Here is a 15007-nt window from a genome sequence, read left to right as displayed (position 1 = left end):
GAGTTAATCTGGTTAAAGGTTTCAGCAGCACTGTCCTTAAAGATGTGTTTTCTAATCATGTGTCTTTGGCAAACTGAGTCATTGCAGATGATGCTTTCAAAAATAACAGAAAAGTGGTCAGATAGGGCAACATCAGTTACAGACACCTTGGAAATGTTTAGACCCTTAGTGATGATCAAGTCCAAAATATGTCCCTGTTTGTGCGTTTTCTGTTTAACATGTTGAGTTAAACCATAATTTCTAAGAGTGTCACATAGATCTATTGCACTTCTGTCTTCAGGATTGTCCATGTGAATGTTGAAGTCTCCCACAATAATTAAACAGTCATAATAAACACAAATCACAGATAAAAGCTCATTAAAATCACTGATAAAGTTTGTTTTGGACTTAGGAGGCCTATAAATATTCAAGAACATTGTTCGGACCGGGCTCTTTACCCGGAGAGCCAAATATTCAAAACAGTCAAATTTGCCCAGAAATACTTTTTTTTAAAATCTTTAAACAAAGTGGCCACCCCTCCACCTTTTCTTTGCTGTCTGCTCTCACAAAGAAAATTGTAGTTCGGAGGCGTCGACTCTATCAGAATGGGAGCTTCATTAAATTCATGTAACCATGTTTCTGTTAAAAACATAACATCAAGACCGTGGTCAGTAATGAAGTCATTGATTAAAAAGGATTTTCCTGACAGAGATCTAATGTTCAATAAAGCCAGTTTATTTGACTTAGTTGCTGATATTAACTCTGTGTCTGGTTGTACCTGACAGTTTGTGGCTTTCGTTGATTGTTTATTACTGTCTCTTATTCTTTTGGCTTTGTTCTTTCTGTCACGTATAACCACAGATATTTTACAACTATCTCCTATTAGGGGACAGAGTTTTTCATGGACATGCTCATTTCTGATAGAGTTACCACTGGGGCCGAGACTGTGTCACAGAGAAGTGATTTGAAGGTCCTTATTAGGAGGAGATAGATTAGGAGGTGGTGGAGGTCTGCGGCATTTGGAAGATGTTGGTTTAGTAGCAGGGCCTCGGCCACGAGGGGTGTTGAATGGAAAAAATGTCAGAGCCATTTGGGTCCCGATTTTAAGAGCTCCTTTTATGTTATCAGAATCCAGTACAGCAAAAAGCAGGCTCAGTGGGGAGATGGGAGAGTTCTGTGCGGTCTGGGTTGGGGTCTGGGGAGAGGGGGGTATAATGGGGGGGTCCACTTCTCCTGTGGATTTTGATGGGGAGACCTTTTGTGATGACCTCTCTTTCTCAGCCAACTGACCAGTTGTCTCTGCCAGAGCTGTTGGAGGCAGCGTTATCATTGTTGTTGATACTCCATGTTCTCTGCTGAAGGTCGAAGCTGCAGGCGGATTATTTACTGAATAGAAGAGATTAGATGTAAGACGTCTGGCTCCTGGCTTGTTCAAACAGAAACCATCTTGCTTGAAGAGTTGTCTTTTTTCCCAAAAAATATTAAAGTTGTCGATGAAGTTCACAGGTGTGGTGGCACATGTTTTTTTCAACCACTTATTAATCATCAGAAGTCTGGAAAAAACCTCATCACCACAGAAAATTGGTGCACAGGGTCCGCTGAGAAACACCTTGATATTGAGACCTCCAACAATATTCAGAAGACGAGTGAAATCCTCCTTCAATTTTTATTTATTTATTTATTTATTTCAGACAATGATTTCTGACAATGACAAACAGTAAATAAATAAATCAATTTCAGAAATGCTTATAACAAACAAACAAACAAATATCCAGAATATATCCTGAACTACCGAGCCGTCCACAAGAGTCCCCTGAACCCCGACCTGCCCCCCACCACCACGAGGCACAGAGCGAGGAGCAGCGAGAGAAGCCAGGCTGCAACAACTGCAGCGTCAGGCTGCAGCCACAGAGGACCAGAAGCAGAGAAGAGGGCCCAGCACCCCCATGCACCCCATGCTGACACACAGCAGAAACACAGACACGCACACACACACACACACACACACACACACACATACATACCGTGCTCAGATGAGATACCATTCACCTCACCTCTTCATCCCAGTACATGTTGAAAAACATCAGTTTTAGTCTTTTTTTAAACAGACTCATGCTTGGACATTGCTTCAGCTCTTTTTGGAGTTTATTCCAGACCTTCACACCACTGACTGAAATGCACAATCTCTTCATGGTGGTTCGAACCCTCAAGGTTCTGAAATTGAGATTTTCCCTATAGTCATAACCCCCCACTCTATCAGTGAACAGCTTTTGAATATTTTCTGGTAGTTGTTTATTTCTAGCTTTATACATCAGCTGAGCTGTTTGAAATTCTACCAGATCTGGGAGTTTGAGGAGGCAGGACTCTATAAATAGTATGTTAGTATGGTCGTGAAATCCTGCCTTATGAACCATTCTGATGGCCCTTTTTTGTAATGTGCATAACGGTCGCAGTGAGGTTTTATAGGTGTTGCCCCATATTTCCACACAATAGCTCAAGTAAGGTAATATAAGTGAACAATACAGAATATGAAGAGCATCATAATTTAGAAAATATTTAGCTTTGCTGAGAACAGCAATACTTCTGGATATTTTTGTTTGAATGTATTTTATATGAGGTCTCCAGCAAATCTTATTGTCTATCATTACTCCCAAAAACTTAATTTCCTTAACTCTCTCTACTGCTATATTATCTATCAGGATCTGAACATCTGTTCTTCTTCCGCAGTTTCCAAACAACATAAACTTGGTTTTTTCCAAATTTAATGATAATTTGTTAATATCAAACCATATCTTAAGTTGACATAACTCTAAGTTGATTTCACTGTGGTAGTGCTGTCACTACCTGTGCAGCACAGGTGCTGCACAGCCATGTCTTGGTAGGTTTGCAGGTGTGCCATCCCCTTTCTATTTTCAGATGATGGATTGAACAGAGCTCGTGAGATATTTAAAGTTTAGGATATTGTTTTATATCCTAACCCTTTCTGCTCTGTTCCTTTGTCTTCATGAGGGTGTTTGTTCTAAATTATACACGGGTGTTTAGTAATTAGGCAATTTTAAAAGCAAATGGGTACACTGGGTTTTGTTTAGGGCTATCAGAGTAAAGCCTAAATGCAAACCCATGGGACTCTTTTAAAATGTTTCTCTTTGTGGATTTTATTTTTTTACTGGCAGGTGATAAACTTGAAACATGTGACTTTTGTTTATTTGATGTTAAAGTCAGAGTCCTCTGTCCATTACTTCCTTTGAACCACCTGTTTCTCTTGTAGTCATTAAGTAATTCTGCTATAATGATCAGTTTGATATAGTGAGCTATTCAGGAATGTTTATTCTGGCTGAAACAAACACATACTGGCAAAGATGAGACAAGGTTATCACCAGACATGCTGAAAGTTGTGTCTGTGACCATCAGGCTGATACTCTGCATGATCACTGAAATTTTAATGAAGAGGTTAATATTTGATTGATATAAGCTCCTGTGGCTGGTTTCAGACTGGGCAGCAAATGTATTTGTAGGTAGAAATTCTCTGAGATTCACCTGACTTGATTTTTAACGAGAACAGAAGCTAAAGATAGAAAATTGTAATGTCTGTGCTTTGTCTGATGGTTTAGATTTTAAAATGTATATGAAAAAATAACGACCCTCCATTGTCTTCAGACTTCTACCAATAGAGGAACCACTTGGATAAATATTTTGGTACATTTATTTAAGTTAATTTTAGGATCAATTCTAAGAATCTTTTATAAAGGTTTAGGCCTTCAAATAGACCTGCTCCATTTTATCTCTCTGGACTGCTGTGCCTTTATGTACGAACTTGCTCATTCAGGTCAGCAGATCAGATACCTTTTAAAGATGCATTTAAAGGTCCAAGGTGTGCTGCAAAGCCAGACGTGATCTGTAGTTTTTTTGTTTTTATTCTTCGCTTACTGTAGAGCACTTTGTTCAGCCTCATTGTTTTGAAACTGCTTTTATTAGTTAATTGGAATGGTAGGTAAATATTAGCTTGATGCTGAAATATCTATGCAGGCTGCTGCCTCCATCACAGCCCTGTGGGTGTGGCTCTGTCTGCAGCAGAGTTATGCAGAGCCTCTTCTGTTACGTATGATATGAGATGAGAGCAGCTGCTGGCATTCTGGGAGCATACCATCCCCCTTTAAATCATGGGGGTGGGTGGGCTTTGTGCAGCATCCTTTTCAATTGCATCATCTTCTGAATTTTTTCTTCCTCTATTTTTGCATCCTATTTATCTTCCTGTGAATGCTTCAGGCCAGAACGATTAAAATCCTTCTTTCTGTCCTAAGGTTCAGAGCTTGATTGGTTTTTCACTCCCTCCTCAGCTTCTCCCTGCTCTTTCCTACCCGGTAGTCCAACGTGGCCAGGTGAACGGAGGCAGGCATGACGACAGATGGCGCGCACAGTCTGAGGGATTATATATTAACTCCCAGCAGCTCAGATTCTCTCACACACAAACAGCCTCGCGTAGACTCGCACAGAAGCCAGCAGAATCATGCGGCAGACACAGGCAGAGCATCACAGCACAGCCAGCACACAGTGAAATTAAAAGAGAAGAGGATTTAACTTTCGGACAAATAAGAGAGGGCAGTTTTTCTGCAGTCACCATGGAGGTATGGAGCTCCTCTGCATCTGAGGAGGAGGAAGACGACAAGAGCACGTCCAGTTGTGTGGAGGAAATAGTTGAAGAGGAAAGAATCTGCCACAATAGCAATAATAACAATAACAACAATGACAGCCTTTGCAAGGAGGTGACACAAGGTGAGATTCAGCAGAGGGCGTTGTGACTGAGGCATGCAGAGATGTGCAGAGATCATATCACTGCAGGAAAGGAGGTTCAGAACATGCAGGATTATAAAAAGCAGTTGGATTTGTTTGAACAGCTCTGTGTCAAATTATGTTGTTTTAAGTTCACTGAGGCGAGCTGCATGATGGAGGTCTGTTATCTAAGAGCTTTAATTCCTAATAGTGCACATAGCCCAGGGTGCAGAGACGTCATTGAGAACTCATCATGATATCAACGCTCATAGTAAGCTTGTCATGCTCATCCTAGCATGTTTAAATATATGAGTTCTAAAAGATGTTACAAGCTTGGAAAAGAAATACAGTTTTTTTTTGTTTCTTTTTAGTCTCTTGAAGGTCACTGAAATGTGTGTGTGTGCCTGTGCGTCCAGTCTGCTGCTACACAGGGAAGTCCTAAGCTGTATTAAACTCTTATTATCTTTGCTGTAAATCTGTTCTCAACAAATGGCATCTGCAAAGTTGGCACATTTTGTTCAATTGCAACAACTATAATTAAAAAATTTGGAAGTAGTTATAACATTTCAGACTGAGGGACTGGATGTTTAACAGTTGTGCTCCAGTTACTGTGGTTTTGATGAACAAATACTGAAGGTGCATGTTGTTTGATGCAGCTTTCCTTCCAATACTAAAGTAGTTATTTGCTTTATTTAAATGTTGTATTTAAATAGGTTTAATCACCACACTGTTAATAATTCTAATTCTAATTTCCCCTCGGGGGATCAATAAAGTATCTTTGAATTGAATTGAATTGAATTGAATTGTTAAATGTACCAATTATTGAACTTCTTGCAATATCGTGACCAGTTGGTGTTGACAGCCTATATGATTGTTAATGCACATGTTTAAGTTTATAATGAGCTCTCATCCTTAAGTTGCTGTAGTATAGCTGTGAGCCTCTATCCTCCTCTCTGAGGTGGCATTTGTCTGAATACACGTGGAGGGTAAAAATACTGGCACCCCTCCAGAAACCAAGACGTGATGAACGTCTCTTTGCCATGTAATCATTGTAATCATTTGCCTAGGTGCTGATATTTATAGTCAGATTTAATTGTATCAATGGGAAGTTTTTATCATCCACAGACACCTTCAATGGTCTACCGTTGCAATTGTTTCCTCTGTGAAGTCTGTGGCCATTTACAGCAGAAGTATCACACTACAGCAGACCATGTTCTTGTCAAGAGGGTTTTATTTCTAGAAAAATAGACCAGTTTTGCTCCACCGTGCCGCTTCTTAGTGCAACAAAGCTCGTCTTCATCTGTCTAGTCCCCTAAATATAACAGACGTCATAAGTACACCTAAGTCAACGAGGTTTATCTGCAGGAACAATATTAGGGTAACAGTTCAAACCACCTGCTTGGGTTTAGCTTCACCCATACTGTAAAACCTGCAACTTTATCTCTGTTCTGGCAGCCTGGTCAGCAGGTCAAAGGTCAGGGATTTCACCGGGTGGAACCTAAATGGATGTTCAGTCTGCATCATATCTAATGGGATACATTTATCCAGAACTAAACAAAATACATACGGGGGAATTGTACTTGAAATGTAACCTAATCTGTAATAACAGTGTGATGTAGGGTAGCTGGAAACAACTTTATGTATTTGTTAGTGGCTTTGTATGATCGTTTGAGTTAATTTAGTAAAGTAATGGATCTTATTTTGGGTGCGTGTAGGTAGATGTGTTTACCTGCCAAGTGTCCTGCTGCAGGCTGCCATTTTAGTAAAGGAAATGCTGCAATCCACTCTGAGAACAATAGGATTTGTGGAACGTTTATCTCATTAAGCTTTGTGAATTTATAGACTGTCTCAGTTCAGAGTTTAGAGCTCAGGAAGACTTGTGTGTTTGATCCTAATCCTGCATTATTTAGGATGTCCTTTATTATGCATTAGGGTTGTTGTTGTTGGTGTACCCCTGAGCAAGGGGCTTCTAATTGATAATCATGCTTACTCTCTTTCTTTACCTGCCAACACAACAATGTTAGTGGGTAGAATCAACACAGATGGCTCACAGCACTGTTTGTAACAGTCCTACAACTGAAATTTAAACACCCTTTGACCCCCTCTACTCCTAGCATCTGGCTTAACACTTGCATTTTAAGGTCTCATTATTTCCTTTTCTACAGACACTTTTGTTGCTGACAAAATAATCTTGGCTTTTGCTGTCTTCATTGACATTGTACTTCGTGCTACTCTGGCCGGGCTTCTTTCCATTAGGCTGATTAAAAATGGCTGCAGTATCAAATCACTGTGTTTCCAGGCCAAATCAAACCTCAATCTAATCACTAAACTTAGATAAACGTTTAGTTTATCTAAGTTTAGTGACCAATGTAAGATTTGTAAGTAAAGGAGCAGCCTGTAAACACAGGAAGGATACATCAGTTCAGAACCGTTCTGAACCCGATTTTTAAATATTGCCTGAGTTCTGTGTTTGCTGCATTTTTTAGGTCCAGAGTTAGGACTATTTTCTTTTATGCAACAATACAGGGTTCTCACAATTAAATTTTTCACAGATTGTTTTGTATCAGAAAATATTACATTTTGAAGTACTTCACAAGATTGTTTTGTCTGTAGAGTGGGAAACAAAAAAAGCAAAACCATTTTTGAGTCAAAAATCACTAAATACTTTTCCCCAAAACATGTAAAAATGTTTATATCTGTCTCATAAGGTATATTGTAGGCAGGAATTTTTATTTTTTGCTGAGCTTTCCTTACTTTGTTCAATACTTTAGTTTTAAAGTTTAATAAGTAAATTCCCCCTTGGTAAAAATGGACGTAACTTCATTAAAAAATCTCCAGTCGTTTAAATGTTTTTGGTTTCCCAAACATAAGTATTAAAATAAAAGAAATATCTTAAATCAAAGAAATTTAAAGAAATTAAAAAAGAAATTCTTGTGTAAAAATGTTTATATAACATATGTTAAATCAAAATGAAATACTTTAATATTTCTTAAAATTTTTTTAAATGAGCTACACTTTCTTGGAATCAAGTTGGGTGTTCAGCACAGATAAAATGTAATCAACATTTAAATTAACTGAAGAATTAGAAATAACAATGGGGACATGAGTGACCTTGCTCCAAACGTCGTCCACGTCAAGGCTAAATCCCTACAAACTGACTAATTCATTAATCCTTTGTTCTTGTTCTGCCATAACAACCATGACCAGACGACCAAACCATTGTTCAGGATGTAAACAGATTTTTACGTCAGTAGCCTTTTAGCGTCCCTCCTTACGTCTCCAGGTTTACCCTGCAGTCTTCTGCATGAAGCTATTCTAGATCCAGGGGAGCGATGTCTCTATTGGCATCTTAACTGGGCTAAAAGGGATGAGGCTAAGAGGATCAGTAAATGGTGGACCACATGGAGATGTTTTGGTGTCGCTCCTAAAACTTCAGTGGGAGGAGACAAACTTAATACTCTTCAATTGAATGAATGAATGAATAAATAAATCAATCATTTTGTCATTTTTTTTATATCTGCTACATTCTCACATAGAAATACATCACCCTCTACCTCCATTCCTTAAAATCTCCTCTCCTTCTTTCCTCAGTGCTGTGCTCAGACAGAGTGGGCCAGGTCACCAAGACGTATCATGACCTCAAGGCGGTCACCCACCTGCTGGAGGAGGTAACAGGGAGACACACAGCAGATGAACTGGATTACAGAGGATTAGACATATCTTCCTCCCTCCCCGCTCTGTTTTCCACCATTTTTCAGCACGTGTGTTTCAATCAACTTCATACCAAATATGTGTGTTTGTGAATCCCTGTGCAGAAAGAGCGTGACCTGGAGTTAGCAGCTCGAATCGGTCAGTCCCTCCTGAAGCAGAACCAAGAGCTAACAGCTCGCAATGAAACACTGGATGAACAGATGGAAATTGCAAAGGAAGAGGTATGAGTGATCCTAATCATGCACATGTGTAGAGCAGAAACTCTGTCTGCTGAGCTCTACTGATCAGTAAAATACTTTTAGATTGCTCAACTTCGCCATGAGCTGTCAATGCGAGACGACCTGCTGCAGTTCTACGCCAGCACTGAGGAGACAGAAAGTGCTCTGGGCCTCTCACCGTGAGTACATCAACAGACACACACATGGATGCATTCATGTGTGCTGCTGATGATTAGTCTAAAATACCCGCAGACCAATATGGTCAAGTTAAAGTTACCCGCAGACCACAAAAATTCTTCATATTTTTTTGTTAGACGTCAAAAATGATTTTATTGGGATTTGTTTTTCTCCTCAACAATATACTAAACATGCAGTGCTTTACTGAAAATAAAATATTACTGATTTTACTATAAAGGGAATCTGAAACTAATTGTTGATCTGAAACTCAAAAAGGATCTCTCATATTTGCATTATTAAAAGAAAGGCAATTTCTTTGGGGTTGACCAGTTTCTATTTTCCCAGTTTAGAAAATGTTTTTGTCTATGCTTGGCAACAAAATGGCTTGTGGGTCACTTTTTCTTCAAAAACACCTGATTTATTTAGCCAAGGTTAGTGAGTGGATGTGTCCAAGTCTGCTTTGGAGTAAGTACCTGAATGGTGATGTTTTATTTATAGTGAAACTACTTGAAATCAAAGAGCATGGTAAATTCAACACACAGGCTTTGTGTTGTACCAAAACACTTTTTTAAAGATTTTGTGGCACTAGTATCCTTTATTCACAGTCACTACACAGGTAACGGGGGTTGAAGGGGATCCCAAGACTGGGCATCAAGGACTCACACTTTCTGTTCATGGACTGTCTGCTCTACTGCTGAGACACTCTAATATTTTACATTTTAATTTCATCCTAAAAACTGGAGAAAAAGTGGTGACTTCCTCCTGTGCTGGTGGGGCAAATTTCTACCATTCTGGAATCAAGCAAAGTCATGCCAAGACCTGCAAAAGGCCCTGGGCCACACGTTGGAAACCCTTATAGATCCTGCTTAGATCAGCAGTTGCAGTTTCAAACCTCATCTCAATCATATCGTTCATGTGGTTTAAAGTCTGTTCAAAGAGATGCCAGAGTGCTGATATGACTGGAGTTTTCTCCAGCTTTTTGGAGCATTGCCCCTCAATGACCTGTTACTGTGCACTGCCTACCAGCTGGCTCAATGAAGGCTGCTAAACTTTGCCCTCACTTACAAAAAGGACAGATTTGGCTGTGTGGTTGCAGAAAAACACAGTTATGGCGTGGAATCTAAATGAGCACCACCTATCATTCTCATTAAGGTGACACAGTTGAAAAACTACATATAATAAGGTACAAGTGACATGTAGGTTAAGTAGTCAACTCCTGGCTAGCTACCTGAGCAGATAGCAGCACTAATCAGCTTGCAGTGCTGATTAGTGCTGTGCTCCTCTATTAGAGCAGAACAATAAAAAGGATTGAGGTTCTACACAAAAAGCCCTTGGAAATTACTACTAATTTTAAAAGGTAGGTATTTTTTATTAATTTGTGTCAAAATCAAAATTATAAATGTCAGAGTGCATCATTATAGGAAGAAGACATATATTCTAATAAATTTGTTTTAAACCCCTGATACCTTGGCATTTGTACTCAAGGTCATCATACTTTAAGAATCTCATCCCAGCCAATGCTGACTGCAGAACATAAATAAAATATGCATCTAATATTTTATTTCTAGAACATTTTGAGGTAGTTTGACTTACTAAACCTGCAGTTTATGATTCAGCACAGAGTAGTGTAAGCACAATCCTCCTGCTCTAACGAAGGTAAATTAACCGCTCTTTATATCGAGCTTGTTTGTGAGAAAACATACGTCAGAGCAGCTCTTCTAATCCTCTTAATGATTCCAGCTTAGCTTTCTAGAAACTTCCTTCCTGTCAGCAGTTAATCATAGCTATGGTTTTTCTGAGAAATACGTATTTATAATAACAAGTGGTGTTTATTAGTTATATCAACCTAAACACATGGATGCTGTGTCGCCCTAACAGTCTAACAGGAGACTATTGGGTTGACTGTGGCACAGTGGGAACTGGAGTTATCTTGCAATCCAAAAGTTGTGGGTTCAATTCCAGGCTAGGCATTGACCTAAGGCACCTTCCAAACTACTTATCAGTGTTTGAATGTGTGAGTGCAATTGGGTGAATGTGGCTCTAATGTAAAGCTCTTTGAGAGGTCGTCATGACTAGGAAATTCAGTCCATTTACCATTTATTTTAATTCCTGCATTACTGCTCTGCATGCAAACCAAATATTTAGCCAGTTGGATCGGTTTTAACTGCTCTCGATGTCTACACTTGATATAGGTCTGAGCAAACAAGAAGCCAAAGCGTCTGAAGCAGAGGAAGCCTTGTTATAATGGAAAAGAAAGAGAAAATTAAGGAAAAGCGTTGGTAATTGAAACTAATATAGTCATTGCAATTGTATGTTTTCCTTCAAAGAAAATAAACTGCAAAACTGTCTTAAGGGACCATCTACGAATTGGGTGTTATGGTTCTTGACAGCAGCATGTCATTAAAATCACAGTAGACATTTATGAATCAGTTTAGATTATGTTGGAGAAATGTTCTCCTTGTTTAATTTGTTGACGGTTTCTCCCAATTCATACAGGTTTGGCCCTTTTTAAGGAAATTAAGCAGCAGGAGCTGCAGTGTAGGGTTTGCTTCTCTTATGTCGAGGAGACATGATGTTTGTGGTTCTTTTAGGGGTTTAATTCTTCATTTAAATGTTATTAATCCTGGAAGAGAGAAATTACTCTAACCAACTAACTTCACCAACACCAAACAGTGACCTGTTCATGCTGTTTATTAACAAACTGCTGCATTGCTTTCATAATATGAGTGAGTCAACTTCGAATGTTTATTTTTCTCTCTGGAACCCAAAAAACTCTGTAATAAACCAATAAATCACAGAACCTGCGTCACATTTGACTGTATTTACTTAAAGCACTTCAAACCAAACAGACACATCTTTATTTTTTACACAGCAACGTTTAACATTTGAGTTAGATATTTATTTTTTACACTATCTAAGGTATATTTTAAGGTGACACATTTTTATGCAAGGCTATAAAGTGATTTTCTTTAAAGGAGAATATTTATGTTCTCTGCAGAATGAAAAGAAATGAATCCAGCAGTTCTCTCAGCAACTTTGTCCATTATGACTTTCTGCATCAGAAGCTGAAGAGTTTGGAGGAGGAGAACCGCAAACTGAGATTAGAGGTATGCACAGAGGGCCGCACTGACTGAAACTCCACCATTTAGCACCATTTACGATAAATAAAATGCTTTTTATTCTTTTTAGGAGATGTTGTGCTGTTTTATGGTAACATGAGAATGTTGTTTCCTAAGGCCACTGAGCTCTCCACAGAGACTACTAACTATGAGGAGCAGGAACAGGAGCTGATGATGGTGTGTGTGGAGGAACTCTGTAAGTTTTTCTCCCTATTTCACTTATAAATAATGGTGTAAACAGTCTCCGCAGTTGTATTTATGACACTTATGTGTTTTAGCGTCTGCAAATAAACAGGTGGTGGACCTGTCAGAGGAGCTGGCTCGAAAAGTAGAGGACACTGTCCGACAGCAGGAAGAAATCAGCTCACTGCTCGCTCAGATTGTCGACCTGCAGGCCCGCTGCAAAGGGGTGAGACGCAGAAACACTCAGCCCGTTTCTGTGAAAGGAGGAGTTAAATATTGCTTTTGGAAGACATAACCTGAATATTCCTGGCAGCTCCAAAACTTTCTAATTATTTCCTTATTCTGGTTCACCAAGTAAAATAATTATTTTCCTTTCTATTCTGTGTGAATACATTTTGTGAAATCTTCATTCTGTTCCTTAGCTTGGTCATGAGAACGAGGAGTTGAACCACCAACTGAGTGCCTCCAGAGAGAACGAGTCAAAACTTAAATCACAGGTAATTGTCTCCATCATACTAAAATTCATATTTTGACTTTTTATTTATGAATAGTGTATATTAGGTTACCGTGATGTCTGTTTAACATCTTGTCTTAATTATTTGATGGGCCTTTTCTTCAGTTTTTTCCTGTAACATAAAACTTTTTCTGTATTTTGCAGCTCAAGGACTTGCAGGACAAGTACTCTGAGTGTGAGGACATGCTGCACGAGGCACAGAAGGACAATAAAAACCTGCGAAATAAGAGTCTGCCCAACAGTACGGTGCAGAGGTACACTGCGTTGGCCTCAGTCCTCCCCATGGACTCTCTGGCTGCGGAGATAGAGGGCACCTTCCGCAAAGGTCTGGACTCTCCCGCTCCCTCGGCGTACAAGTGAGTCTGTCATCACGAACAATAACCGTTCTCGCAGCCTGAGTTTCTCTAAAAGGATTATTTTTCAAGGTGGCAAGGTAGTTGAGTTTTACTTGGCCTAGAAACTAAAATGGGAATAAACTGCAAGGTTGTGAAAAAGAATGAATTATCTGACTTAGTGGCCCTTGAGGAAGATGAGGAGGATAAAAGCCTTTGTTGAAGGAAAACCATAAGAAGATGCAGCAGTTTGCTACAAGCCATGTAGGAGAACAACACACATAAGAAAGTGCTCTGATCAGATGAGACCAAATTGAACTCTTTAGCCCACATGTAAAGTCCTAAACGTGACAGAAAAGTAACTTTGTGCATCACCATTAAAACACCTTTGTCATGGTAAAAGATTGTGGAGGCAAGATGATGGAAAGATGAATGGAGCTAAATAGTGGACAATAATAGAATTTGTTAGAAGCAAAACACTTCAGACTGGGGGACAGGTTCACCTTCCAGCAGGAAAGGCATCCCTCAACATGCAGACAGAGCTACATTAAATTTCTTAGATCAAAGCATATTCCTGTGTTAGAAATGGTCCAGTCAAAGTCCAGACCTAAATCCTATTGAGAAACTGTTTTAAGATTTTAACTAACTGAGCTTGAAGTATTTTGCAAAGAAAAATGGGTACAAAAATGAGTCTACCCCACATAGACCCTCAAAATACAGCTGTGATTGCTGGGGGACATAATTCCTGAAAACAAATAAGTACAATAAAACAATCTATTTATTCAATCTGTAAAATAAAAAATAAAAAACATTTTCTCCATGTTAAAATAACAAGATTGTATTATTCAGTTTGGTTGATTTATTTTCAGAACTTGGATTCCAGATTTCAGTGTTAGGTATTTGGGGGTTAGGGTTAGTCTGTGACGTTGTTGGTCTCTCGTAACAGGAACCACCCATGGCGTGTGTTTGAAACAGTGAAGGTGGTAAACAAAGCAGGGAGAATGCGGTCCCAGTGTCACTCACCAGGGCTGCCAGGATCCAGCCCTGTGTCTGCACACTCCAGTTGCACCAGCACCCCTCGAACCAGCTACTACTGTTCTGATAATGCCAGCTTAATCCTGGAGGACAAGCCCAGCTCCACTACAGCTCAGAAAGAGGACAGCAAGTGAGCTTACATAGCTACATAAAGTGGCTGATACTTTGTTATATTTCATGGAAATCACTGTTGTTTTTCCCGCCACAGTGTTGGTGGGCCAAAACGCCTGGGTCAGCCAGGCACACCTGGAGGTCAGGACCTAGAAGCTGCTCTGCGCAACCTCTCAGCTCGCCAGCAGAGCCACTCCTCTGACCGGCCCTTCTTCGACGTGGAGAGGGAACGGAAACTCCGTGCCTTGGCGGCAAACTGTGAGGAGGGCGACGGCTCCAGTGGCTTTCTGACACCAAACGACAGCCTGGCCTCCAGCTCAGCTGCATCGACGGGCACCAACTACTCCAACGGGAGCTCACGGCACTCCTGTGGCTCCTCAGGAGGCTCAAGGTCCTACCTGCCAGACCGCCTGCAGATTGTTAAACCTCTAGAAGGTAAAAGAAAGTTAAACCTCCAAGCATGATTTAAGGTACTCGGATGAAAACAAAATAAATTCTTAAAATTGTATCCTTAAATCTTTAGAGAATAGAATGGAGGGTCAACATAAAAAATGTTGGAGCTCTGTATTTTAAAATATTTGGATTAAAATATGCTTGAAAACTTTCCTTTACTATTTGAATCTCACTGAGGAATGCATAAAACAAAGACTACTCTAAATGCTGACATGTGTTGTGTTCACAGGTTGAATGTTTTAAATGCTTAAAGACACATTTTTGTCTGAGAATGTGAACTATGGTGGGTGTTGCCATTAAAAAGAGAAAACAGCTCTGCAGGTGAAAAAAATAAATGCCAGATCTGTTTGTGATCATCTGGTTTAAATGTGGTTCTCAAAGTATTGAGTGCGCCCCATAGTGGAG

At 39.6% G+C, this 15007-nt stretch overlaps 1 protein-coding gene across 1 annotated transcript in view; it reads left to right on the top strand.

Moving 5' to 3' along the window:
• hap1 (huntingtin associated protein 1) overlaps positions 1–15007 on the top strand; it is a 39651-nt gene that overhangs the window by 18893 nt on the left and 5751 nt on the right. The window contains exons 4-13 of the mRNA XM_047366760.1: positions 8341–8417; positions 8565–8681; positions 8763–8857; positions 11854–11962; positions 12092–12170; positions 12253–12383; positions 12580–12654; positions 12816–13027; positions 13950–14168; positions 14247–14584. Coding sequence (XP_047222716.1) covers positions 8341–8417; positions 8565–8681; positions 8763–8857; positions 11854–11962; positions 12092–12170; positions 12253–12383; positions 12580–12654; positions 12816–13027; positions 13950–14168; positions 14247–14584 — 1452 coding nt within the window. The remainder of the gene's footprint in view (positions 1–8340; positions 8418–8564; positions 8682–8762; positions 8858–11853; positions 11963–12091; positions 12171–12252; positions 12384–12579; positions 12655–12815; positions 13028–13949; positions 14169–14246; positions 14585–15007) is intronic.

Source organism: Girardinichthys multiradiatus, chromosome 5 (genome assembly GCF_021462225.1).
Source record: "Girardinichthys multiradiatus isolate DD_20200921_A chromosome 5, DD_fGirMul_XY1, whole genome shotgun sequence".
Taxonomy (NCBI): Eukaryota; Metazoa; Chordata; class Actinopteri; order Cyprinodontiformes; family Goodeidae; genus Girardinichthys; species Girardinichthys multiradiatus.
Note: the sequence above shows the minus strand (reverse complement) of the source record. Positions and strands in the feature narration are given on the sequence as shown.